The sequence below is a fragment of the Gouania willdenowi genome, chromosome 16 (genome assembly GCF_900634775.1).
Source record: "Gouania willdenowi chromosome 16, fGouWil2.1, whole genome shotgun sequence".
NCBI classification, from domain to species: domain Eukaryota; kingdom Metazoa; phylum Chordata; class Actinopteri; order Blenniiformes; family Gobiesocidae; genus Gouania; species Gouania willdenowi.
Genome location: NC_041059.1, coordinates 37,307,264 through 37,333,871, shown reverse-complemented (window position 1 = coordinate 37,333,871; position 26,608 = coordinate 37,307,264). Strand labels below are relative to the sequence as shown.

At 36.7% G+C, this 26,608-nt stretch overlaps 1 protein-coding gene across 2 annotated transcripts in view; it reads left to right on the top strand.

The window, feature by feature from the left end:
* Positions 1–23,152, top strand: part of cdk14 (cyclin dependent kinase 14) — a 49,989-nt gene extending 26,837 nt beyond the window's left edge. Inside the window, exons 8-14 of one of the 2 annotated variants that reach the window (XM_028470421.1) lie at positions 3,688–3,808; positions 9,239–9,332; positions 10,198–10,261; positions 13,132–13,180; positions 15,492–15,631; positions 17,422–17,550; positions 22,468–23,152. In XM_028470421.1, the coding sequence (XP_028326222.1) occupies positions 3,688–3,808; positions 9,239–9,332; positions 10,198–10,261; positions 13,132–13,180; positions 15,492–15,631; positions 17,422–17,537 (584 nt within the window). In that variant the 3' untranslated portion in view covers positions 17,538–17,550; positions 22,468–23,152. Of the gene's footprint in view, positions 1–3,687; positions 3,809–9,238; positions 9,333–10,197; positions 10,262–13,131; positions 13,181–15,491; positions 15,636–17,421; positions 17,551–22,467 lie in introns of both variants that reach the window. The other variant, XM_028470422.1, reaches the window with a different exon arrangement.
* Positions 23,153–26,608: the final 3,456 nt, after the last annotated feature.

The window sequence follows — 26,608 nt, the reverse complement described above, 5'->3', positions numbered from 1 at the left end:
GTCATCTGAAAAGTGCCTGGAACAAACATAGCAGATCTTTTTGGGACAAGGGCCGCGTCCAAAGCTAAACTCCAACCATTGTTGACGAATTGAGTTTTATTTACATTTCTATTTTATTTTTATCTTAATGGTACATTAACTCATTCAGTGCCATTGACGTAATATTACGCCATTTCAAATCCAAACGCTCAGTGCCATTGATGTAATATTACATCAATTATGTTTTTTTACTAAAATACACCCTGGTGGAGGTCCCTCATCAATATTTAAGCTGTAATGTGATGTAGTGACCAACTGTGCCCTGAAGGTGGCCTTTAGATGATAGATTAGCGAATGATGCTACCATTAGCTAAGGAGGATGAAGCAGGGACGGTGGGAGATTATGGTGCTATGAAGTGATATTCTGAAGCATCCAGCAGATCACAGCACCACATACTAACACAGAACATGTCTGGACCTGAGTGGATTATTGATAATGTTGCGATTGTGAGATTAAACCATCAACTAACTGGACAATACAGGTCATCTTGCGTGTCGGGAGGAAGTGACGTCTGTGTGACTGACTGGGGTAATTTTGCCATCAAAAATCCGGTCTCAGTGATGTTTTTGTAGTTTTAAATAAGGAAACAATGTTGAGGTGTCCCTAAAGCAAAAAAAAAATTGCTTCAAAGTTACGAATACATTTTTTCAGAAAAAGACATTTTTCTCAGCTTTTGTTACAAATTAGTGATTTGTGTAAAACTTGCCTCTATTCAACTGCAGATTACAGAAGAACGAAACAAGCTAAAAACAAAATTATTTTTTCAGATGAAATTAGAGACTTTAATTGGTGTCATTCAGATTGTCATAGGACAAAATATTCTGTGCTCCGTTATTTATTGTTTACTTCTCTCTTTGTGTCTTTACCAAAGCTCTGATTTGCTTCCAAGACTTTCTCAAAGTTTCCTCCGTCCTCACGAGGCCTAAAGCAGGTGTTAGCTGCACCATCTTTGTGGCTAACATGCGCAGAATATGGCACAGACAGAATTTGTTCAGTCATGTTTAGGCTCTTGTGTCGTGATTCCATCCTTTTCCCAACGCTTACCCCTTTTGATGCTTCTAACGTGCCTTACATCTTTGGCTCCAATCAGTCGACCAGATATCCATGAGCTTCAGGTGGTAACCACAATTGATGATGATGATGAGGAGGTAAAGTTCCTCTGAGTCACAGAGGATGTAGAGACACAAATGAAAAGGTGGATGCTTTAGCTCAGAGAGAAAATAACAGAGAAATGAACAATAACATCAGCAAATCAGAAACCTAAAGTATAGTCAAGGGAAACGTTATCTTAACGTGGTGAGACAGTTAGAGTGGTTGGAGAAGAGAGGAGGTGTTGTCGGTGCAGCTCAGGGTGGAGCAGCATTAGTTGAGTGCAATAAATCAATGAAACATCAACAGAATTCTGTGATAGATGTAAGAGTGCTAATGCACTCAAAGCTGAATGCTAACGCCCTAAAACAAAACTAAGAAGAAGTCTGTTGGCAGGACACTGAGGATGTGTTGTAAATGTCATACTAACGTACTACTCATACTAAGTCTGACGTCTAATGCTGCGTTCACACCGGATGCGTCACGACATGTCCTTGTGTCCAGATTGCATAAAAAGTCAATAGATAGATGCGTCCCAGATGCTTTCCTGTGTGGCGGTGCGGTCCATTCCGAGGCCGTGCGAGGAGGCTCCTGATTTTACACATATCCGCACATTCGCAAGAGTTGAACATATTGAACTCTTGCGAGTGTTTTGTATGACGAAAGCCAATCAGAGTCTTTGTTGACGATGACATCAGGCCGTCAACAGAGACACCGGTCTGTTCACCCATTCAACCATGGAGTAGAAGCTGTGTGTGACCACCTGGAGCTGTATGACACAGCCTTTATAACCAGGACCGGACTAGGAAGGTGGCAGTAGCAGGTAAAAGTTCTCTGTAGCACTGAGCTAGGATAGAATTAGCCGTTAATCACACCGGCTTTTTTCACTGGTGGTTTATGTTTATGAGAGGAGAAAAAGGAGTGCAGCTCCTCACTTCAACAGGCAGTGAAACTCACCCAGTTGAATGTGTCGCTGGTGGGAGGGGCTTTGCTTCGAACGCACATATGAAGCGAATGGGGACATTTTTTGATCCTGCGACACATGCGGAAACTTTCGTGCGACAGATGCGTCGGATGCCGCAGAAGACGCATTCGTTGTGAACGCAGCATAAATGAGTATGTAGTACGTTCACGTTAGATAGTATGAAAAGATTGAGTATGCAAGAAATACTTTGATGTATACAATATCATTTATTTCAAGTATGCACGATGGGCACATTATGTATTGTGAGCTGAATGTAAATTGGTCCTGACACCAGCTTCAAGCTAAAAATCAAACATCCCCTTTTCAAAATAAAAGCATCTCTTAATTTGTTTTCTAATACTTTTGTGAATAGGGTTCTTGTTTTGAAGTTAACTGGAAGTTTTTTTCAATGTGTTTCTGTGAGTTTTATGGATCAAATGAGCACATGTTGATATTCTACTTGGTCATTTTCTCAAAATTTTCTCAAAAAACCCACGCAGCATGGGGAGAACATGCAAACTCCACACAGAATAGACCCAAGTGTTCACCCCAGAGTTTGAACTTCTTACTGTAAGGCAGACATGCTAAGCACCAGGTTTGGGGTCAATTCCATTTTGTTCATGTTCAGGTACAATTAAATTACAATTACAGCAACCAGTATTTATTCCAATTACAATTAATTGACAATATTTTTGTTATCCCCAGAACGTCAATTACAACTGCGTTCTCAATTACTTAAGTTCAATTACAATTAATAATAATTATTGAGCCTGAAATGAATAACCTACAGTAATAAAAGTGAACCTTTCTCCTGTGTTAGCTTTCTGTTAGCATCTCTTATGCTAGCGGGTCCTAAATCAGCTGTAAAATACACTAAAAACTAATATCTATCATCTCGTTTCTTCCCTATCTATTGATTACCTTGTTAGGCTTTCTAATCAATGAAAATATAGGTTTGAATATTTTTGGTGTGGGCGTCTGAGCCTTTTTTGTGTCACTATACCCCTAGATTTATATATATATTTTAAAATGGTACAAAGTGGTAAAGCTTGATATGAAACATATTTTAATAATAATTAACTACATGTGTGTAGAACTGTACATAGAACTGTAACATAGTTCCCTCGTTTTGTGTTAAATTATAACTGCCAATTTTTATAGAATTTACATGGCAATTACAATTTCAAATGAAATGATCTAAACTCAATTACAATTGAATTACGATTACAACAGCAACATATTTTTAAAATTACAATTGCAATTAATGATCAATTATGCAATTACAATTGTAATTGACCCCAACTCTGCTCAGCACTGTGCGCCCCTGTCTGTGAACCGTCTAACTCAAATTATCTCCATCTGGTCTCAATATCTGGTCAGATTTGGATCTTGGAGGAGGTTTGACTCTTATTTAACATCTGAAATGTTGGTTATTTTACATGTATGGTATTTAATGTCCACTTGGAGTTAAGATCTCTGGTCCTACACTGAAGTGGTCCAGTGTTCTCTGGTCCAACATGTTGTTGTTTTCCACTTTGCTATAGATGTAATCCATCTTGTTCTTTTTTGTGGTGGTTGGACTCTTTGGTCCCAGGTTTGGCCAGAGCAAAGTCAGTTCCCAGTCACACCTACTCTAATGAGGTGGTGACGCTGTGGTACCGGCCTCCAGACGTCCTGCTGGGCTCCACAGACTACTCCACCTGCCTGGACATGTGGTGAGTGAAGTGTCCACGGGTTCTACCTACACAATTAACATCTACTTGATGTCTATCAGATGTGTTAGACTAGAAGAATCTTTTATATATAACACACGGTTCCCGAGAATCCTTAGGAAGTCTCAAAATGCATTAAATTCATGAATCTAAAAATAAGGCCTTAATTGTTGGTATTGTTTCAAAACTCTTACAATAAGTATGATTTTATGATTTAAATTAGTCTCACATTTCAAAATTAATGATCCGTTTTGTTTAAAAAAAACATGGGAAATTGTAAATTTAACGAAAATTGCTCATCCAACAAAGATTTTTCTTAATGGTTTTTATTTTTTATATTTTTGTTGTTTCATAGATTTCTGGCTATTTTTGTAGTCATCTTGTGTTTTTTGAAGTGATTTAGGTTTTTTTCTGGGTTTTTTTGTGTAGTTTACCCTCATTTTGTGTATTTTTGTGTGTTTACTTTGGGGGCCGACGGTTGCACGTCTGCACTAGACGCTAGAAAAAAAATGTACCCTCACCCCTATGTTTTTTTCCCCCCAAAATATGTTTACTGTGAAGTTGGTCTTAAATTTAATTTCAAATGGCATTAGAAAGTCTTAAAAGTCTTGAATTTAATTTGACTAAAGCTGTTGGAACCCTGATAATAGTCTAGGTCAGTGGTCAGTGGTCTCAGACATTTAACCTGAATCCATGTACCCCCTACTCCTACACACTTCATAAACACAATAATGTAATGTCATATACACAATGTAGCCCTACAGTGAAATTTATCTCTGAATTTTACCTATTACCTACATTTAATAATATGTAAAAAAAAAAAAAGAAGAATCGGTAAACACACAATAATAAATCTTGTTCAGAATTATCACTTGATTTATTTATTTAATTAGCCTACTGGTATTTTCATTTCATTTTCATTTTATTTCACAATTCCATACGTTGCATTGTGTTACATCATGTTAGTCAAGTGCAATTGTGAAAAAGGACTCCCAAAAAGCAGCAGCTTATAAGTAGGGGGTCCATCCCACCACCTTTCCACCACCATTCACCTGGCAAGATTTTGTGAGCAGTCCAACTTAAATAATAAAACATATCTCTTTAATTTTTCGGGTGTTTAAGAACAGTTCCCTCAAAGCAAACAATATGGATAACCACAGTACCTCTGCACCTTAACTAGATTTTTTTTTTTTTAATTTATTTATTTATTTATTTATTTTTTATCATGAAACAAGCGAAAGAAGTGAACCCTCGGCCACAGGATGTAAATGGACCACACTGAAGTAGTCTCACAAAGCGCTTTACATATCAGATGTGTATCTCATCAGTAGTTGATGCTTTAGTTTATTTTTGAATGTAGATAATGACGTAGATTGTTTTAACTTTGTATCCAACTCATGCCATAATTACATATACTGAATTTAGCACTTGTTAGATTCCTATATTTCCCTTTTAGTAACAGCTTATGTCTGGTTTGGTGTGGGTGAGAAGATGAGTATAATGGAATGAGTTTACATAATATGATATTTAACCTGTTGACAACATTATACATTGTACATGCATTGTGATAAAAGTTGATTTCTGGAAGCTTTAGTAAGCCATGTCTATGGAAGAGTGCATTTGTATGAGAATTTCGTGTAGACCAAGAAATAGTTTGTATGGCTTTCTTTTGTAATATTAAGAGTTTGTTAGTATAAGAAGGGTAATTATTGTTCCATATAATATTACAATAATTTAGATGAGGCTCAAACAAGGTCCTATACAGTGATAAGAGTGCATCTAATGACAGCACTTGTCTTACTTTAAAGAACAATCCAACAATTTTGGATAATTTTTTAACCAGATCATTAATGTGTTCCTTAAAGTTTATGGATTGATCAATATGGATTCCAAGAAATTTTATTTTGTCCACTTTTTGGATAGCTCTACCGTTTATGTTTAAATTAATGTCACAATCCCTGTACTTATGACTGCTTGGGCGAAAGACAATATAAAAGGTTTTACTGGTGTTTAGTGATAGTTTGTTACATTTGAACCAGATATCTATTACCGCTAGCCTGTCATTTAAAAGTTTCTCAAGGTGATCCAAGTGTTTGTGGGATATAAACAAATTAGTGTCGTCAGCGAATAGTATTTTATGAATATCACAGGAACAATGTACAAAATCGTTAATATAAATAATGAACAAAAAAGGCCCCAGAATGGATCCCTGAGGAACCCCAAATTCAATATTTTCCAAATCAGAATCTTTTCCATTTAAGTTCACATATTGCCTTCTTCCATAAACATAGTCCCTGAACCACTGCAAGGCCACACCCCTGAATCCGTAGTGCAACAGTTTACCAATTAAAATTTGAAAGTCTATGGTGTCAAATGCTTTAGAGAGGTCAAGAAAGACACCAATACCAAATTCTTTCCTCTCAAAAGCATCATTTATTTTCTCTACCAAATCTAAAATGGCCAAACTTGTGCTGCTTTTCTTCCTAAAGCCATATTGTGAGGATTCTAGTATGTTATGTTTATCTAGGTAATCTACAAGTCGTAAATAAACCACCCTTTCTAGTACTTTAGACAACGCCGGCAGAATTGATATAGGTCTATAATTATGAAGATCATTTTGTCACCTGATTTGTATACTGGTATTATCTTTGCTATCTTCGTTTGTTTGGGAACTATGCCATACTGTAATGACAAATTAATTATGTGGCTCCGCTATTTCATTCCCTATGGCTTTAAGAATAATACTAGAAAGTCCATCAGCACCAGCTGTGTGTGAACATTTAATTTTTTTGTTTACTTCCATTTTACAGGTAGGTCTAAAGTAGCAGGAACTGAGAAAGTTTTATAATTAACACTCCCAGGTGGGCCAAATTGTTGGGACAGATTCTTTCCAACAGAGGCAAAATATCTATTGAATAAGTCAGGTAGTGGATCTTGTATTGTCTGGTTATTTGATGAGGATGGTTGACTGGGGATTTATTACTGCGACCAAGTATCACATTCAACACTTTCCAAGATTTCTTCTGATCACCTGAGGCAGATTTGAGCCGATCAGTGTAGTAATGGCTTTGCTAGTTCATATTAAGCTTGTTCATTTATTCTTGTAATGTGTAAACAACCTTTTGTTTTCAATGTCAGGTTTCTTCCTATATTGTTTATAAAGTTGGTTTTTCTTCTGGATAGATTTTAGAATTCCTTTGGTGATCCATGGATGAGTTTCCTTTTTGTTTTTGATTGTCCTTTCAGGAATAGTTGCGTTGATAGCATCAGTTATTTGAGTAATTAAAAAAGCATAATTTGGATCTGTGGCATTGAATATTTCATCCCAACTTTTTCTTTTGAGGTGTTGAACTAATTTCGCAAGAGTTGTGTTATTTAGAACATTTACCTTTCTATTAGTACATGGATCGGATACTCTTTTTATCCACTTTGTAAAAAACACAATAGGGTAATGATCGGAAATGTCAGAATAAATCACACCTGATTTACAGTCAGTATTTTGTATATTTGTTATAATATTGTCAATTATAGACATATTTCTATCTGTAACACGTGTATGTTTATTAATAGTCAGATAGAATGATGAGGAGTGGATAGTATTTAAAAAAATTGGTTCCCTTTGTATCTTCTTTAGCAATGTCTATATTAAAGTCTCCCATAATTGTGCTTTTTTAGTTCATCTGGTTTATACTAAGAAGGAGATTATCAAAGTGGTTTCAAAATGTTTCACAATCAGAGTTTGGTGGTCGGTATATTACTCCGATGATCATGCATGCACCACTCGCTATTTTAATTTCGAGAAATAATGAATCTGTGTGACCATCATCAACTGTCAGATCATAACGCTCCTTTACAGCATAATGAGAATTTACATATATACTGTACATAGCCCTCCTCCAATTCTGCCCAGCCTATTCATAAAATATAATGAGTATCCATCTATTTTGTAAATATCTGAAGGAGTTTGCTCACTCATCCAAGTTTCACTGCAACCGATGATATCAAAACTTGTTCCTGTGCTAGCAAGGAGGATGTTTTTTAAGACTTCTAATGTTTAGATGCATTAGAGAGAAAGATAAATTATTATTTTGTTTCAGATCTTCAGGATTGTAGTACTCACAGCTTGTATTAGTAGAAGTAGAGAGGTACTGCTCAAATTTCTCATACTCGGTACTACAATTTAAATCTAAAATACCCATTATTTTATAATAGAATTAAAATTATATTTCCGGATGCAAAAATACATTACATACAGAAAACTTTGGACCATTATTTTCTTTTTTATTTAAACACCCTGTGAAGAAGAAGAAATACATTTCAGTGAGACCGGCATTTTTCCCAATTACAATTAAACTGACAATTATTATTTTCCCCCTGGAATTCAATTACAATTGTTCTCACTTACAAAAGTTCAAATTTCATTAATCACAATTACTGAGCCTGAAATAAATAACCCCATAAAACATTTGTTTGCCTTATGGTGATAGCCTTATCTCAGGAAGAAAAAAAATCTAAATTATTTCAATTTCTTTGCCTTGCCTCAGAAATGTTGGTTTTTTCACATTTTTTATCATTTTTCATGCCTTACTGGATTTTCACTCCAGTTTAAATATGCTAATCATCATGTTTAACTAGTATTTAACTTCATTTTTTTTATCTCAAAAAAGAAATTTCCAAAATGTTTCTATTTTTATGCCTTACTGTAGCTTTATCTCAGAAAAAAAAATAAAAAATCCCTGTTTATGATAGCCTCATCTCAAAAAAAGTTCTAAAAGTTTTCTATTTTTATGCCTTAATTCTATTTTCATTTTATTTGTAAGCCCTATCTAGAAATTGCTAATAATTATTATCATTATCTGATATATTATTATCTAAACTTAATTACAAATTAATTAAATGATTACAAAAACAACAGATCTTTTAAAATAAAATTACAATTATAATTACATCATGATTGTAATTAATTATCAATTATAATTGACCCCAACCCTGGCAAATACAACTCACTACAACTTTAATGTTTGGCTGAGTCTGACTCTTAAATTATTCTCCATGAAAAATCTTGTTCTTTCTTTTGTTTTCATGTTTTCAAAGCTGAAAATTGACCACGTACTGGTGACAAAGGGCATCAAGCATGTTTGGCTAACGCAAATCAATGTCGCTCTCATCATATTTTAATGAGATAGTTTCTCTGTCACCACTAGAGGGCAGTCTAACAGAGGCCAGTGTGTCATTTATGGCAATGCATGGAGGCTCCTGACTGCTGCTCTATTTATATTCTAGTTTCCAATGTTGTTTTGCTGTTTTACATTTTTATTCATGTACCCCTATGACAATAAGCGTACCCCACATTGGGAACCTAGGGTCTAGGTCTAAAGTGTGTGAGTTGGTATCTGCGTTTGTGGAAAAGCTGAGTAAAGGCTTTACTTTTAGGGGCGTGGGCTGCATCTTCGTTGAGATGATCCAAGGAGTGGCTGCTTTTCCAGGAATGAAGGACATCCAGGACCAGCTTGAGAGGATTTTTCTGGTGAGATGCGTTTTATTGGATGTTATGTTGTGTCTTCACTTCATTCAACCAAAGGGAAACCTCTGCATCAGTGTGTGAACAATAGAGCAGACAGAAAGATATTTTAAATATATTTCCCACCAGCAGACGACTCAAACCTGCTGCTACGTTCATTCTAAAACAAACTCATTTGAACACATTTTGTCATCACTCACTTTGTCATTCAGCTTCGTCTTTAAATGTGTATTTTATCACTTTAACTGAAACGTTTGATGGTCATTTACATGATTGTTTATTTTGTTTTTTACGTGAGATGGTAACAAACAGTCTGTGCTTGACTGTGTGTCAGACCACTGGGGGGGCTCGCCCCACACTTTGAAAAACCCTGCTTTAGATTGTTTTCAGACCCTGCTGCTGATGTGTTTGATCCTTTGTCGAAAAAGAAAGAAACAGGTTTGACGTTTAGGTTCATGTGCACATTAATAATGTGTCAAACTTAAGGCCTGGGGGCCAAACCCGGCCTTTTAGAGCATTGAATGTGGCCGGCAGGAGAAAGTAGAAGTGAAAGAGAAAATATGAATAACGGTGTAAATTATTAACTAATTCAGTTGTAGATATCTCAGTCCATTCAAAATATTTACAGGCCTCACAGTTTGTCCAAAATCTTTACATTTTACCCAATTTATTCTTAAGAAAATGTATCACTTTTTGCTTTGATGTCTTACATACTGTAGTATATAACATTTAATTATCAAAGTACAAACTCGAGCTCAACAATGTTGATATTTCTTGTTTTCCCGCCTTAAATCGCGGCCCTGAACTGTAACGAGTTTGACGCTTCTGATCTAAGCTGTACTGACAGTTGTTTCTGTCCCTCCTGGTCCAGGTTCTAGGAACACCATCTGAGGACATGTGGCCAGGGATCAGCTCCTTGCCTCACTTTAAACCAGGTAGGAGCGTCTGTGGTTTCCTGGTCCAGTGATACCATGTGTGTAAGTTGACCACATGTTGGAGATCCATCCAGCTTCATAACCGCTTATTTGATAACCATTTAACAGGGTCACGGGGGGTCTGCCGGTGCCAATCTCCGGCTCTCATAGGGCGCTGGGTGGGGGTACACCCTGGGTACACGCCAGTCCATCACAGGGCAACACAGACAACCACTCATTCACTCCAATGGGCAATTTAGAGACTCCAATCAACCTTACAGTCATGTTTTTGGATTGTGGGAGGAAGCCGGAGTACCCGGAGAAAACCCACGCAGCACGGGGAGAACATGCAAACTCCACACAGAAAGGACCCAAGTGTCCTTCTTGCTGTGAGGCGGACGTACTAACCACTAAGCCACGGTGCTCCCCATGTTGGAGATGTAAATTATTATTACCACAGGAATAGTAACAAAGCTCTGTATAATGTCAGCCACTCATGAACACTCACAGTCACACACAGTGATGCTAATGCTACTTATGCTACAGTTTATAAAGCTGACGTTAGCTAACAGTGCCGGTGTCACGGTCTTTCTTTTTTCTATGGACTTTATATTTTGTTCAGTGCTTTGAGATGACTTTGTTGTATTTTGCGCTATATAAACAAAGTTGAATTTAATTGAATTTAAAGTGAGTTCTAGTGATAATTTAGCTCATCAAGTATTCTTTTTAATTTAAATACATATGATTAAAATGTTTTTCTCCTGACATTCACATTTTGTGAATTTTATTGTCATTAAAACTAATTATTAATAATACCATCAAGTTTAATATGCTAATAATATCAGCGCTTTGATTGTTACATTATTTTTCATTCAGCCAATTTGGCGCCCCTGGCCGTATGGCACCCTTAGCATTTGCCTATATAACGGGTCGGCCCTGGAGCCTCCCATTTAATAATTCTCCCGCTGAAATACTGGGCTTGTTTTTCATTGTCACACACTCCTGATCATACGTTACTAGGGATGTAACGATTCACTCAACTCCCGATACGAGTCGATTCACGATACTAGGTTCACGTTACAATTCTCTCGTATTTATTTTACAAAATGGGACTGTAGACAAATGATGATTTAAAAATATTCCTTTATTTTTTGGCGGGAAAAAACTAGAAAAAACTAAAATCTAAAAATAAATCTTGAATGAAATAAATAAAGGAATAATACAAATGAAAAAGAAGCCTATTAATTTAAAAACTACAAAATAGTTATTTTTCTTTTTGAAAATGCAACTGAAAATGTATTTTGCGCCTTAACAATTGGACTTTAAAAAAAAAAAAAAAACAGTCTGCACTCTAGTTACGTCAGATATTTGTTTGGACCAGCAGAGGGCGCTGGTAACCCAGTGGTCGGTTGGGATGCAGATATTCTGTGCAGTGAAGAAGAGATGCTATGCTAGCAGACAGAGCTAATAGAAAAACGGGCCTTTTACAGATATTCACGTAATATTACAGATATTCTTTCAGTACTAAAGGATTCATTTATGAACATGTTTAAGAGTAGCAGGCGGCCAGAAAGAAAGTAGTAGCAGATTCCGCCCGCCGCCTCAGCATTTGGACAAGAGAAGGATAAATAAATCTGCTGTTTAAAAAAAGTACTGCGATTCAATTTTCAGAAAATCGTTGTGAACCGTGATACCTATGAATCAATTTTTACGATTAATCGTTACATCCCTATACGTTACTCTAACCTCATGTACTTATTACAACAGTTAGCTTAACTTATCCCAACATGTCCTCAGTTCAGACCCATGGGTGACTAACTATGGGATGTTTTTTAGTTTCTATGTTGAACAAAATGCTGAAAGGGAAAAATCAAGAGTGCTCATCAGTTGGAGAAACATGGTCATATATGAAATGCTTATACGTATATTTTAGTCAGTTTTGACCTCTTTGTCAAATCATCATCATGGCTGCTGGCCAACAAATGCCATTTTAATCACTATTACAGGTTAAAAGCCACAGAAAAAGCTACCATGTTTCCATCATGAGAAGTTCTACCTCACAAAGTATGAATTAGAAGAAAGCACCCCCAAAAAATAATAATAATAATAATAATAATAATAATAATAATAATAATAATAATAATAATAATAATAATAATAATAATAATAATAATTATGTTACTTGTGAAAAACTAATAACCAACAAATGATTACAAGACATGGAACCAAGCTACAATAGCCTCGTATAAATGATTTTCAATACTGGCGAGTGGAGAAATAACCCAAAGTTGGGTCCAAAATAAAAATGAAGAAGTTGCATAAAGAAAAATATTTTATATCCTAAGAAAGAGTAACCTTTACACCATAAATTAAAACAGAGATCAGATTTTTTCTTGCATTCCCTCATGCAGTTATGGGCCAATGAAAATAATGAAAAAAAAAAAAGTATCAGCTTATCAAATTTCAAGAGACTGTCACTCAAGAACCAAAGCATATGTGTGACTAATCAATAGTGATGTGAACAGTCTATGTTCATAGATCTATGCTGATTCAATTACAGGGAGCTGAGACATATGTAAAGGTGTTTACTGAAGACCCAAACATGACCCATATCCTGAGAGAGTAGATGGAGCTGTATTACTATACCAAATTTCAGTTTCCTATGTGATGTAATTCCTGATATATTAGAATCTGAAAATCAAAGATAAATAAGGACAGAAATCAACACGAAGCCCCTCCCTAACTGTTCATAACTCAGAATGTATTCATCCATTCAAACTAAAATGTACTGCGTGCCTATTGGTTAATCACAGAACAATTGGTAAATATGTCAGAATTGTTTGTTGGCCATTTGTTGTAATGACATGGAATGACCCGTGTCTTTGTTTCAGGACGGTTCACAGTGTACAGTGCTAAGAAGCTGAGGCAGGCCTGGAACAAGTGAGTGGATCCTTCTTTTCTGGTGTGTGTGTGTGCGTGTGCGTGTGCGTGTGCGTGTGTGTGTGTGACCTCGATGGCTCTCCATAATATACGCATCGACGACGTGTTAAATTCACATGATTTTGAGCCTTTGGCCACTTGTCCAGTTTGAGCGTGTGTTCCCATTGGCTCCTGAGCAGTTGGGTTAAACCTTTTTTTATAAGCCTGAGGGCGTTTCACTATTTAACAAGGAACTTCTCATTTCTTTGCCGTTCAGTTGATAGCCAATCAGATATCTTTGATTAATAAAAAAGCTCCCCTGTAGTGGTGAGGAAGAGTGTGTGTGTGGGGGGGCACAGTAGGGGGGTGGGGGGGGGTCACTGCCCCGCTAATAAATAAAATAAATTTGCTGCAGTGGGCGCAATGCATTTCATCAAATCTGGAACTGTTTGCGGTGATTGTTTTAGCACCCGAAAATAGTACGACTGACAAGCAGGTGCAAACACATGCGCAGAGATCAGCTGCAGTAAATGTTGACACAAAACACAGTAGATATGGGGAAAAAACTCTAGTTAACCTTTCTAGTATAAGAAAATAATTTTAATAAAACAATTGTCAATATTAACAGCCACTGAATAAGAAAATGCAGAGTAAAGAAAAGTGTGTGATGGAGAGAAAAAGCTGGACGCGGCGCGTGTAGAGTCTGGTGTCGCTGTGGTGCAGAGAGTCGCTGTGGTGCAGAGATTAGAGCTGCACGATTTTGACAAAAAACCTGATTGCCATTTTTCTGACAGATATTGTGATTCGATTTATGATTTTTAAAAATCATTGTGCATTTAAATGCATATGCGTTTTTTTTTTTTTTTTTTTTTTTCAAATTTCGTGTTTTCCACATCTTTTTTAAAAAAATTCAGGTTTTTTTTAAATATTGATAATTTATTTTCAGAAAATATTAGTTTTTAACTCCTGTGAGGAAACCAAATAAATACTAATAAATAAATAAAAACCCATAATTAAACAAAAATGCATTTTAAAAAATAAAGTAAGATACAATTAAAAGGAAGATATACTGTAAGTTGTACTGTGAGGAAACAAAATAAATACTAATAAAAAATGTATGTCAAAAATAAAAAAATTAATTTTAAATAATGAGTAAGATACAATTAAAAGGTACTGACATGGATTATTGTGACTGCTCCTTTATAATAATTCATGTCATATAAAGATGTATGAGATGTATGTTTAAAAAAACAAAAAAAAGAATTTTTATTTGTTTATTTTTCTACATTATTAAATGTTTGTACAGCACACAGAGAAGTTCACCTCCCTCCAGTTGAACTTCTTCAAATATCATTTTGTGCTTCTGTGCACTCACCTCTACACATTGAACGAGCAAAATGTTCATTTAAAATAGGAAAGTCTCAACCACGTCTATACGTACAGCTATTACTGCCACAATCTTAGTGAATTACCCACAACAGGTGGAGAAACGGTGCCACCAAAGGATTTAGGGACGCCACTGGTTTACCACCCTTTATTTCAGATCTTAGTGAATCCACCCCTCAGTGTGTGTGTGTGGGCGTGTTTCTCAGTGTGTGTTTCTCAGTGTGTGTCTCTCAGTGTGTGTCTCTGTATGTGTCTCATTGCGTGTGTCTATGTGTCTCTCAGTATGTGTGTCTCGGTGTGTATGTCGGTGTGTTTCTCTGTGTATCTCTGTGTGTGTCTTTGTGTGTCTCTGTGTGTGTGTCTTTGTGTGTCTTTCAGTTTGTGTATCTTTGTGTGTCTCTCAGTTTGTGTATCTTTGTGTGTCTCTCAGTTTGTGTATCTTTGTGTGATTCTCAGTGCGTGTATCTCAGTGTGTGTCTTTGTGTGTCTCTCAGCGTGTGTATCTTTGTGTGTGTCTCTGTGTGTCTCTTCGTGTGTGTATCTCTCAGTGCATGTCTCTCGGTGTGTGTCTCAGTGTGTGTATCTCGGTGTGTGTGTCTCTGTGTGTGTGTCTTTGTGTGTGTATCTCTGTGTGTGTCTCTCTGTGTGTGTCTCAGTGCATGTATCTCAGTGTGTGTTTCTCAGTGTGTGTCTCAGTGTGTGTATTTCGGTTTGTGTGTTTCTGTGTGTGAATCTCTGTGTGTGTCTTTGTGTGTCTCTCAGTGTGTGTATCTCGGTGTGTGTGTCTCTGTGTGTGTCTTTGTGTGTGTATCTCGGTGTGTGTCTCTCAGTGTGTGTATCTCTGTGTGTATCTCAGTGTGTGTGTGTCTGTTTGTGTCTCTTTGGTGTGTTTTAGTGTGTGTCTCTCAGCGTGTGTCTCTCTGTCTTACTGTGTGTGTGTCTTCAGGTTGGGGTATGTGGACCATGCTGAGGATTTGGCTTCCAAGTTCCTCCAGTGCTTCCCAAAGAATCGTCTGTCAGCGCAGACGGCACTAAACCACGAGTACTTCAGTGACCTTCCTCCGCGACTGTGGGAGCTACAGGACAGTAGGTATCACCATCCTCACTGAACACGCAGAGAGCAATGGACCACACACACACACAACCTTCATCCATTCCTTCCACGTATGTGTTGTGTCCTGGCCAGTGTCTACGAGGGGCATCATCTCCAGCAGGAGCCCCATAGTCGTTAAAGTGATCCTCCACTGTTTTTATTAGTTTGGCCTAAAATCTTTAACATTTTCTTATTAGAAGATCGATGTTTAAAAAAACACATTATTTTGCACCATATTCATTTTATTAACGTTTAAAAATGGGACTACATTAGAGTTTTAGAGCCTGTGTTCCTCCATCTTGAAATCATGTGACTGATGATGTCATATGGCCCCACTGCCTGTAAACATCTAATTGTTTCTATTTAGCAGCTTTTTTAGTCAAAATGACAACTTGTGCTGCTTTTGGTTGCTCTAAAAAAACAGGAAAAGTTGAAGATGTTGATGTCAACCTCATTTGTTTACTAATAGAGAATAAAAACAGTTGTGACAAAAAAATAAGAAAAGGGGACGACGGTTCCAACCCTTAAACAGTGAGCGGCTGATGCTCTGATGTCCAAAGTTTGCGAGTAATCACAGACTGTTGAAGGACTTCTATCCTCAGGGTTTGTGTCTTCAACTGTCCGTAATTACTCGCTAACTTCAGATATCATTAATAACCTTTTCAAGAGAGTTAAAGCATGGCTTTTAAAAAGCCATGCTTTAACTCTCATCTCTGATTTTATGTATGTTATATGAATGAGATTTATTCACAAATGATTGACTTGTATGACTGAGCTGAATTCCAACTAGAAGTTTTATTGTATCTGTTAATGATCTTAAAGTTATATTTATAATGATGTTAATTTTATTTATTTTTTTATCAGTAGAATGTACATAAATTGCACTCTATGTATTGCATCTGTTTCTTGACCCCTCCCCCCAAGGACTGCAGATGGAAATTAGCTGTTAAGCTAGAGTCTGATACAAACATCTGTGTTTTCATAACTTAACCAGTGTACCTCCTTTGCATGTTTGTCAATCCATGTGTACCCCTTCTTCAAATCATAAGTACCCTCTCCATAATTTAATATACTTGTTCATTTGTGGAACAGCGGGCCTAAACCCCTAACTAAGGCTTGATCTACAAATTCAAAACAATGAGTGTAATTTATTGATTGCTTATATGATTACTTCAATAGTAAGTAGATACAATCTCCTTTGCAAAATGTAGCTAATTGTCTCATATTGTCAGAAGTGTGAAAAAATGGCCTTGACAGCATGAAAACATACTGTTTCAATTCAAGAAAATATAGTATTTTATTAAGCAATAGTACTTTTATTTTGTGGTGAATTTGTACACAGAATTGCTTAAAAAGGAATAAGGAACATTTCCCAACTATTTTTAAATTAATTTTTAGATATTTCCAAGTACCCCCTGCAATGTGCTCCTGTACCCCTGTTTGGGAACCACTGACTTAATGTATTTGTAAGCTGTCCAAATAAATAAATTAATTAATTAAATTAAATTAAATATGTTGATCACAAGCATATTTCTGTGTAGACCTATGCAACAAAACTGGTCAGTCCCACTAAATCTCACTCAAAGGTTTTTTTTAAGTTGGCAGCTTTGTATAACATCTCAGTACATGTGGTACATGCTGGTTCTCTGTGAGATAAAACAGAAGCCCTGTTGCTAATCATGTGTGAACAGTGAACAGAAACCTCCATGCTAAATGCTAATTGAGCTGCATGTGTAATCCTCCTCCAGCTCAGTGTTTGTGAACCTCTGTCCGTCTCCTGCAGTGTCTTCTATCTTCACTGTACCAAATGTCAAGCTGCAGGCAGAGAGCGGGGACAGCATCCAGGTGTGTGCGCAGAGAAACAGCCACGGAAAGGCTTCGTCTGACAGCAAACACTGACCTGAAGCAGCAGGTGTGTGCTCCTCATCGTCTCAGGGTTCACTCAAGGATCAATGTGATGATGAGTTTCAGAACAACAAACACATCGGTCCTCATTTATCAACCTTATGCGAAAATTAGTATAAATCTGAGTTCACATTGTGTCGTACGACAGGACCAACGTGTGATTTATGAAACATTGGTATCTTTGGTATGATTGGTATAAACATGTTACGCCCTCCTGTTTTGGAGGCCCCGCCCACTAAGGTCAAGATAAAAATCGGCATCCTTACATCTGAGGTAGAGGAAAACAAAGATTTGCTTTTTGAACGTGTGAAAATGGACTTAAAGGTGCAGTTGGTAACTTGGAGGAGAGAGAGGACTTAGCGTTAATTTTGAACAAGTACAACTTCAATATTGCTAAATGGCCAGTAAACCACACAACAAAACCGTTAAGACTGTCAGGTCACTTCATAAAGATACCGTCTGCTACTTTCCAATAAAACAACAACAATCAGTAACGTTCGCATTAGTCTCGGAAACAAGCTAACGTTAGCCCGACTGCAACATCACAGTAATATAACATGCACTACGCAGTACTCGTGTAGCAATTACAAATCAAACAAAATGTAAATCAAGCAGGGTTAATTACCTGTCAAGCAGAAAAGTCACCAATTCTGCATCAGTTTTGAGTCCTTCTAGATCACGGAGTTCCCTCCACCGCTGAAAAGCCACTCCGATGTTGATTCTCGACTTGTCCCGGACTCTGTCCAATTCTTTCTTTTTAGCTTTTCTTTCTTCTTGCTTCCTCTTTTTACTTATCGTCTTTGCCGTTTAAGCTGTTGTTGCTAACGGAGGTATCGGCAGCTGATCGACTGTCAGACAGTCCATCAAACACAATCCTGGCTCTGATTGGTCCATTTGCTTGGTTGCGGCGGATTCTGGCGATTTGCAGTAGGAGCAGTAGGCGGGACTTAATGAGCCTGTTTTTTTTTTTGTTTTTTTTTACAAATTACTAGTTTCATGTAATGCTGTCTTTACATAGTGACAGTTTTAGCAAATATATAAAAAAGTCACTTTTATAAGAGTTATCTATTGCACCTTTGAAGAAGCGCACTCTGTGGAAGAGGATCTGTTACTGAGCAGGAGATGTCTGCCCCCCCGTGTGCGCTGAGCACAACTTCGCAACAGAGATCCTGGTGAAACACACAGATATGACGTGGCAAAAAATATCACATTAAAAGAAATTAACTATCAAAACTCTTAAAAAAAGCCTTAAAAGTGATTAGATACATTTGTAAAAGTTTCAGGTATACTTTATATTTTAAAAGCATGGATGAGGTCTGGTCTCCTCAGTATTAGATCCCAGCGAAGGCAGTGCTCTGAAGCCCAGTTTCTCTGGGGTACACACTCCTGTTCAGACGGTTCACCAGCGGGGTTATACAGTATTCAGTGCAAGGAAAACCAAAAAAAGTGGTATCTGTCATAACGTGGGCTCTTTAAATGAATTTTATTTTGTTTTAATAATCTGTTTTGATCTGTTCTGAATGTGTGTCTGCTTATCTTAAATGACAGCTGAGGTTTGTTTAATACTTTATTTTCAGGCTCAGTCAGATTTTGCTGCTGCTCCACAAATCCAGTCAGATTATTGTAAACGAGCTGAGATCTGATTGTAGCGTACGCTCACGTCACAATTGATAAATACCGAAGCTTGCGTGAATATGGTTGAACGCATGTCGTGCGCTCAGTACAAACTAAAGGGTGTAATAAAAAAATATATCGAGATATTTTACCACACGATTACAATATTGTTCCAAAAAATATCCAAATTGATTTTTTTTAATCATGCTTTTTAATGAAAAAACTTTTAATTGCACTAACAAATGCATAGCACGTAAACGCCCTGTCATAGGTGTCAGTGAACCACATCAGGCCTTGTGAAACGACCTCACGCCCCAATGCTTTTTAGCTGGAAGTTTATTGCACTTCATTCTCATGAAACATACTGGGCACTTTTATGTGGTTATTTTTTCATAATAATTGAAGAACTTAACAGAATCAGAATCTGTTGTAGGAGCAAAAGTTAAACTTGTTTTTGATATTGTCACTTGAATTACAGTTAGTTTCCATTTACTTGTTCTGGCAAGTTTAAAAAAATAAAAAATAAATTGTACCATTTTGTACTTGTAAAGGTGAAATTTGTAATTATTTACTATTTACATCATGATATATCATGTTGTTTAGTACTGGGATATATGCAGAAATAATGTATTGTGACATGCAAATTGTGAATCATATTGTGTTGTCAGATTTATGGCAATGCACAGCCCTGATACAAACAGTTGATAAATGAGAACCGTTATCTTTATGTCTCAATAAGTCTTCAGCTTCCACTGTTTCTACAGGTTTGGCCTAAAACCTTCATAATGTTGTTATTAAATAGAAGATCTGTGCATAAGAAGACTTTATGCACCATATTATTTTAAAAATGAGTCTGTGGGCCACCATCAGGACCATCAAAGCCTCATGGGTTCATGACTGGTCCACACAAAGTCCCTGAATGCTGGGAGTAGTGGACGTGAATAAAGCAGAACATTGTTTAGGAGTGAACCAAAGGAAGAATAAATCATATGGGGCCTTTATTGTAACAAAACATTTTGTGTGTGGGTAATACAATCCATGTGTCTGTACCTGTTCCTCTTCTTCTGATTTTTTTTATGGTAGTTTCCTCTTCCTTTTCTTCACCGTATTTGGAGGTGGTTTGATTGGAAAACGTGTTATATGAATGTGTGTCTTATTAATAGGTTCTAAGTTATAAAAGATAGTCATATAACATATATGACATAAGTTAAAGTTATTTAAAACATATATTAGAGATGTAACGATTCACTCAACTCCCGATACGATTTGGTTCACGATACTGAGTTCACGATACGATTCTCTCACAATTTATTTTACAAAATGGGACTGTAGACAAATGATGACTGAAAAATATTCCTTTATTGATTTGGGGGGGAAAAAAATAGAAAATACTATACTATTTTCCTTTTATTTTTCATTGTCAAAAGAATCCCTTGATAAACTATTCAAAATAATGCAATTTAACTAAAAATAAACCTTGAATGAAATAAATAAAGGAATTATACAAATGACGAAGAAGCCTATTAATTAAAATTCTGGTTCTATAGTAAACAATGCAAAACTAAATAATAGTTCTTTTTCTTTTTAAAAGTGCAACTGAAAATGTATTTTGTGCCTTAACAATTGGACTTGTTAAGTCTGCACTGTATTTACATCAGATATTTGTTTGGACCAGCAGAAGGTGCTGGTCGGTTGGCATGCCGATATTATTGCAGTGAAGAAGAGAAGCTATGCGGTGCTAGCAGACAGAGCTAATAGAAAAACGTGACTTTTACAGATATTCACGTAATATTACAGATATTATTTCGGTGCTAAAGGGGTAAGGAATCATTTATGAACATGTTTAAGAGTAGAAGGCAGCCAGAAACAAAGTAGTAGCAGAATCCGCCCGCCACGTACACTGCTGGACAAGAAGGATAAATATATAGCGCTCTCTGCTGTTTAAAAAAAAGTACTGCAATTAATTTTCAGAGCATTGATGTGAACCGTGATACCTATGAATCAATTTTTAACTGCCTTACAATTAATTGTTACATCCCTAATATATATGTATATATATATATATATATATATATATAGTGTTTTATGAAGTTGGCCTTCCATTGGAGGGTCTGTCACTTGGTACCAAGTCTGTCACTTTAAAATCAACAGAATTTCTAGCGGTATTGCATGAGTTACAAGTTAAAGATTGCATTTGCCAAATGTAGAATGTCCCGGTTTGACGACACACACAGAGGCGGCCCTACCACTAAGTGGATTAATGGGCTGCTTAGGGCCACCAGGGGGCCCCCACACTATGGCTGTCCATCACACTTCTTTAACCTGTTCTTTACAGCGAACTGCTACTTTATGTTAACACACCCCATCCTTCAAAAATCACCGTCAACGTCACTGTGACGTTAAATCAGCATCTATCATACTTGAGGTCCTCCATGACATGAAGAAAGGCTTAGTGTACTGGCAGTCATCAGGTTGGAACTTAAGGCAGATTTCCTTTGATGACATTATAAAAACAAAAAAAAACAATCATATGGTCATTAGCAAGAAGAAAGAAAATAAAAAAGTGGTTGGAGCTAATAAGCTGTAATGTTTTTCTTTGAAGTTCTAAACAATATTTTAATTTATTTTTTCATTTGGATGTTCAGACTTTCTCAACCTTTCTTTTGAGGCTCCTTTATATAAACAATTACATTTACCACTTTATAAATACTCTTCATATTTATTTTGTTGCAATGAGTGTTTTTATTTTTTTAATTTATATTTGTATATTCATGTTTAAATTTACTTGTTTTTTTTTTTGTTTTAAAGAAAAAAGTCTTTTTGCCATTATTACCATGTTCATCGTGTTTCTGCTCAGTAGAATAGTAAGGAATCCCTTATGTAAATACATTATTATTGGCTAATTGAAAACAATCATTTATGAATACATTTAAAATCAGCCTTTAACCCTTTATTGTATTTATTTATCTTCCATTAGAGTGGCTTTACATACTGTACATTTGATTTTACCCTCAAGGTTAAAGTGGTTCATTAGAGTTAATGTTTGACACAGAAGAGCAGTTAGTAAACTATGGCCATCATGTTCAGCGTTTGTGTTCTTTAACGGTCCATAGTTGACAGTGTGGGGCCGCCAAAAGGTATCCCGCTTCGGGCCCCAAGATGTGTAGCTCCGCCCTGCACGCACACGCATAGTTTGGATACAATAATGGCCCCATAGAATCAGTGTATGATTCAGTGTAATGTGTGCGTACAGCAGCAGTCAGAGATGTTCCTACTGAACTCACTGAGTGTTTCTGTGTTTGTGTTCCAGGTCCACTGAGTGGAGACAAACGGAGGAGGTTCTCGTTAGAACGTTGTTGTGTGTGGAGAGCAGGGAGCGTCCCGCATGTATGACTTATCAAAGGTTTGACTTCCTTCCTCCATCCGTTGCAATGTCTGTAGACTTTTATAAAGCTCCTCTAACATATTACACAAAGAGAGACTTTACTGTTGGTACATCACGTGAACCTTTATGTTTGTACAAAGAAGTCATATTTAAGAATGTATATTTGTATGTAGGACACAGCCTTCTTATTAAGTTCTATATGTAAGACAAATGGAATAATGATAAAGACGTGTTTGTTGTTGTGTGAAGGATCAAAGTGCTCCAGGTTTATTTGGTGAAATGTGAAACAATGAGGAAGTCTAACGATGAAGATGATGATGATGATGATGAATCTTACTGGATGTGACAGTGACACATTCAGGCTTCAGTCACTGTGCATCACTGTGCAGCGCTGAGACTTTAAACACATTTATCTCACAGTACAAAAACCTGCAGGATAAAGCTGGACCTCACAGTGTATGAAGTGAACACACAGTTCTGTTGTCATGTGTCAAACTCAAGGCCCAGGGGCCAAATCCGGCCCTTTAGAGCAATGGTTCTCAAACTTTTTTTTGTCTGACTACAACATCTTTGCTTAGAAAACTATTTAAAATCAACTATAGAGCATAATTAATGGAATGAACGAGTGATAACACACATTTTAAAGAATCTCTTTTTGTAAATAAGTGGAAAGAAACAGTATTTAGTGCAATGGTTCACAACCTTTTTTGCATCGTGACCCCATTTTCATATCTGGCAAACCTAAAGACAATTTTTTCTAGAATTAGCTTTCGATCATGTTTGAGCTCAGATATTTGAATTTTTTTTTTAATTTTCTCTTTACTGCATTTAATAAAATAAAATAGGGGTCCCGACCCCAAGGTGGAAAAACGCTGAATATATATTTATATCTATAGTTTTTATATAATTTCCGGTCATCTTACACCTGGGGTGTTACCAAGACTGACTTCTCCACTCTCTCTCTCTCTCTCTTTCTTTTTTAAGTACCCCCTGTAGTGCCATCGCGTAACCTAGGGGTACACAAACCCCCATTTGAGAAACATTGCTTTAGAGCATCCAATTCGGCCCGTAGGAGAAAGAAAAGATGACAAAGTAAACATAAATTATTGTGTGAATTACCAAATAATCCAGTTGTAGATATATCAAATCCACTACCACCACAGTCATTTTAGGGGCTTGAATTTTTCCTTTGTTTATATCACATAAATGCAGTCATTTTTAATTGCAAATTGTGGAACAAACTCAAAATTTTTCCACAAATCATGCAGATTTTCACAAACAATTCCAAAAATCTACTCTAAAGTACACAAAAATTGGTAATTTTTTTTTTTTTAAAAAATCAATATTTTTTAAGTGAACTGAACTGATATTGAAAACTAGGGTGCAATTGTTCTTTTTTCCCCATCTAAATTCTGTGGCCCACTTGAGATCAAACTGGTCCGTATTTGGCCCCTGAACTAAAATGAGTTTGACACCCCTGTGTTAACCTGAAAGGTCAGTGATGACAGTCAACAACGACTGTACCTGTAAACACTGAGCACGTGTGTCTTTGTGAGGAAGCACTAACATGACAATCTTTAATTTTCTATTTTCCAGCAGTTAATGATCAGCAATATGTGAACAAAGGCCAATATATCACGTCCTGTCATCTGATGGAATTAAGTGTTTTCTGTTGAGCGAGATTATGAAAGCATAAAGAAATGTGTGATTAGAGTCCTGAGAAACTGGCCCTCATTTATCAACCATTCGTATGTTCAGATCTGACGTGTGTTCGACCAAATCTAAGCAAGCTTCGATCAGATCTCACATTGTGTACGATAATCTGTCATTTAAGCATAAGCAGACGCACATTCAGAACAGATCAAAATTAATTCTTAAAATGAATTCTAAAAAACGCACACACAAGACGCAGTGCTGCTACATTCTGTCTTAAGACTAAGGTCCTATTAGGAAATAGGATCTTATTTATGCTTTTAAATGGAAATAGTTCCTTAAACTTTTACAAATGTTCTACAGTATTTCATCAGTAATGTGAATTATGGGTGAAATTGGTTGAAGGCATCATAAATACAGATCATTTTTAAGGCTTTTTTAAGGGTTTTGATTGTTAATTTATTTTACTGAAAAGTGTTGCCTAAAGCGTGCGGACAACGGAAGTTGATATAAACCTATTTCCTTGTGTCTTCGGGATCTGCTGTGAAGTTGTTTTCAGCGCACACAGGGGGGCAGACGTCTCCTGCTCAGTAGCTGATCCTCTTCTACAGATCGTTTAAATGATCTCCTTTAAGTCCAGTTTTCACACATTCAAAAAGTACATCTTTGTTTTGCTTCACCTCAGAAGACTTTCTTTTCTTGTTTGACCTCAGTGGGCGGAGCCTCCGAAACAGGAGGGGGTAACATGTTAATTACGATCAAATTCAGCCACCGCATTTACCAACACCTGATCATTTTTATGCTGATACGAATATCTGATAAATCACACATTGGTCCTGTCGTACGACACAAACGTGAACTCAGATTTACACCGGTTTTAACACAAGGTTGATAAATGAGGGTCATTGTGTGTCTACACTGTTACACACTAACACCTGAGAGATGTTAACACAAAGATCCTGAAGTCCATACAGTTCTTGTTGTTCAGAGTAAGTCAGGGTGATATCAGCCATTACATTAATCTTGTTAAAGTCCCAGTGTACAAACAGTATTGATCGTATTGAATCCATGATGTGAACGTGTGGTTTAGTCAATAACATGAAGCACTTTGATGATTCTAATCATTTGTTCTGAGAGAGTAAAAATGTTGGAGGTAAAGGTTTATCAGTTCATGTTTAAAGACAAACATCACAAAGCGTCACTGTCCTGAGTTAAACCTACATTAGAAAGTGAAGGAGATGAAACATGTGGAATGGACCACAGACTGTACTCTACTGCCGGGGTTCTCAACCTTGGGGTCAGGACCCCATTTGGGGTCGCGAGACACTGAGAGAGGGTCCCCAGAAGCCTTCAAGAAATTAAAAATATTTTATTCAACAATTTGAGCCCATTATTTTTTTTTACATTTTTTCTGCAATTACACCAAACTTGCCATATTTCAACCTATTTTTATCACCTTTTCATGCCATTTTTTTGCTCCTTTTAGTGCATTATTGCTACATTACCCCCATTTTTGCCACTTCTCCGTCAGCCTTTTGTGCAAACTTTCAAGACATTTTGGCACTTCTAAACCCTTTCCACCACTTTTTTTTACCTAGTGTCGCATATTTTTACCCATTGTCACTTTTAACCTCTTTTCACCATATGTCATGCTTATTTTTGCCAATTTAACCAATTATTTAATTAATTATTTACTGGTTTACACTTAATTGTTCCTACTTTTTAAAATGACATCACTAGCTACCCACCCATTTTTAAGACAATATTGAAACTGAACCATTTTTACCACTTTTTTTGTCTGTTTTCGGCCACTCAAATTTACAACTTTTAACACATTTTTTGTGATTTTTAAAATCCCATTTCACCACCTTTTCTACCATTTTTGGTCACTTTTAACCCATTTTATTTCTGATTAAAACATCCATCCATCCATCCATTTTCTTACCCGCTTATTCCCGTTTAACAGGGTCGCGGGGGTCTGCCGGTGCCAATCTCCGGCTCTCATAGGGCGCTTGGCGGGGGTACACCCTGGACAGGGCGCCAGTCCATCACAGGGCAACAGAGACACAGACAACCATTCACTCTCTCATTCACTCCTATGGGCAATTTAGAGACTCCAATCAACCTTACAGTCATGTTTTTGGATTGTGGGAGGAAGCCGGAGTACCCGGAGGAAACCCACGGAGCACGGGGAGCACACAGAAAGGACCCAAGTGTCCACCCCAGGGCTTGAACCCAGGACCTTCTTGCTGTGAGGCGGACGTGCTAACCACTAAGCCACCGTGCGCCCTGATTAAAACAATGATTTATATATTTAAGATGACTATACTCCACCACAAATAATATTAAACTTCCTTGATAACAGTGGATATTATTTAGATGAATAAATAAATGTGTTTATCACAGATTCATA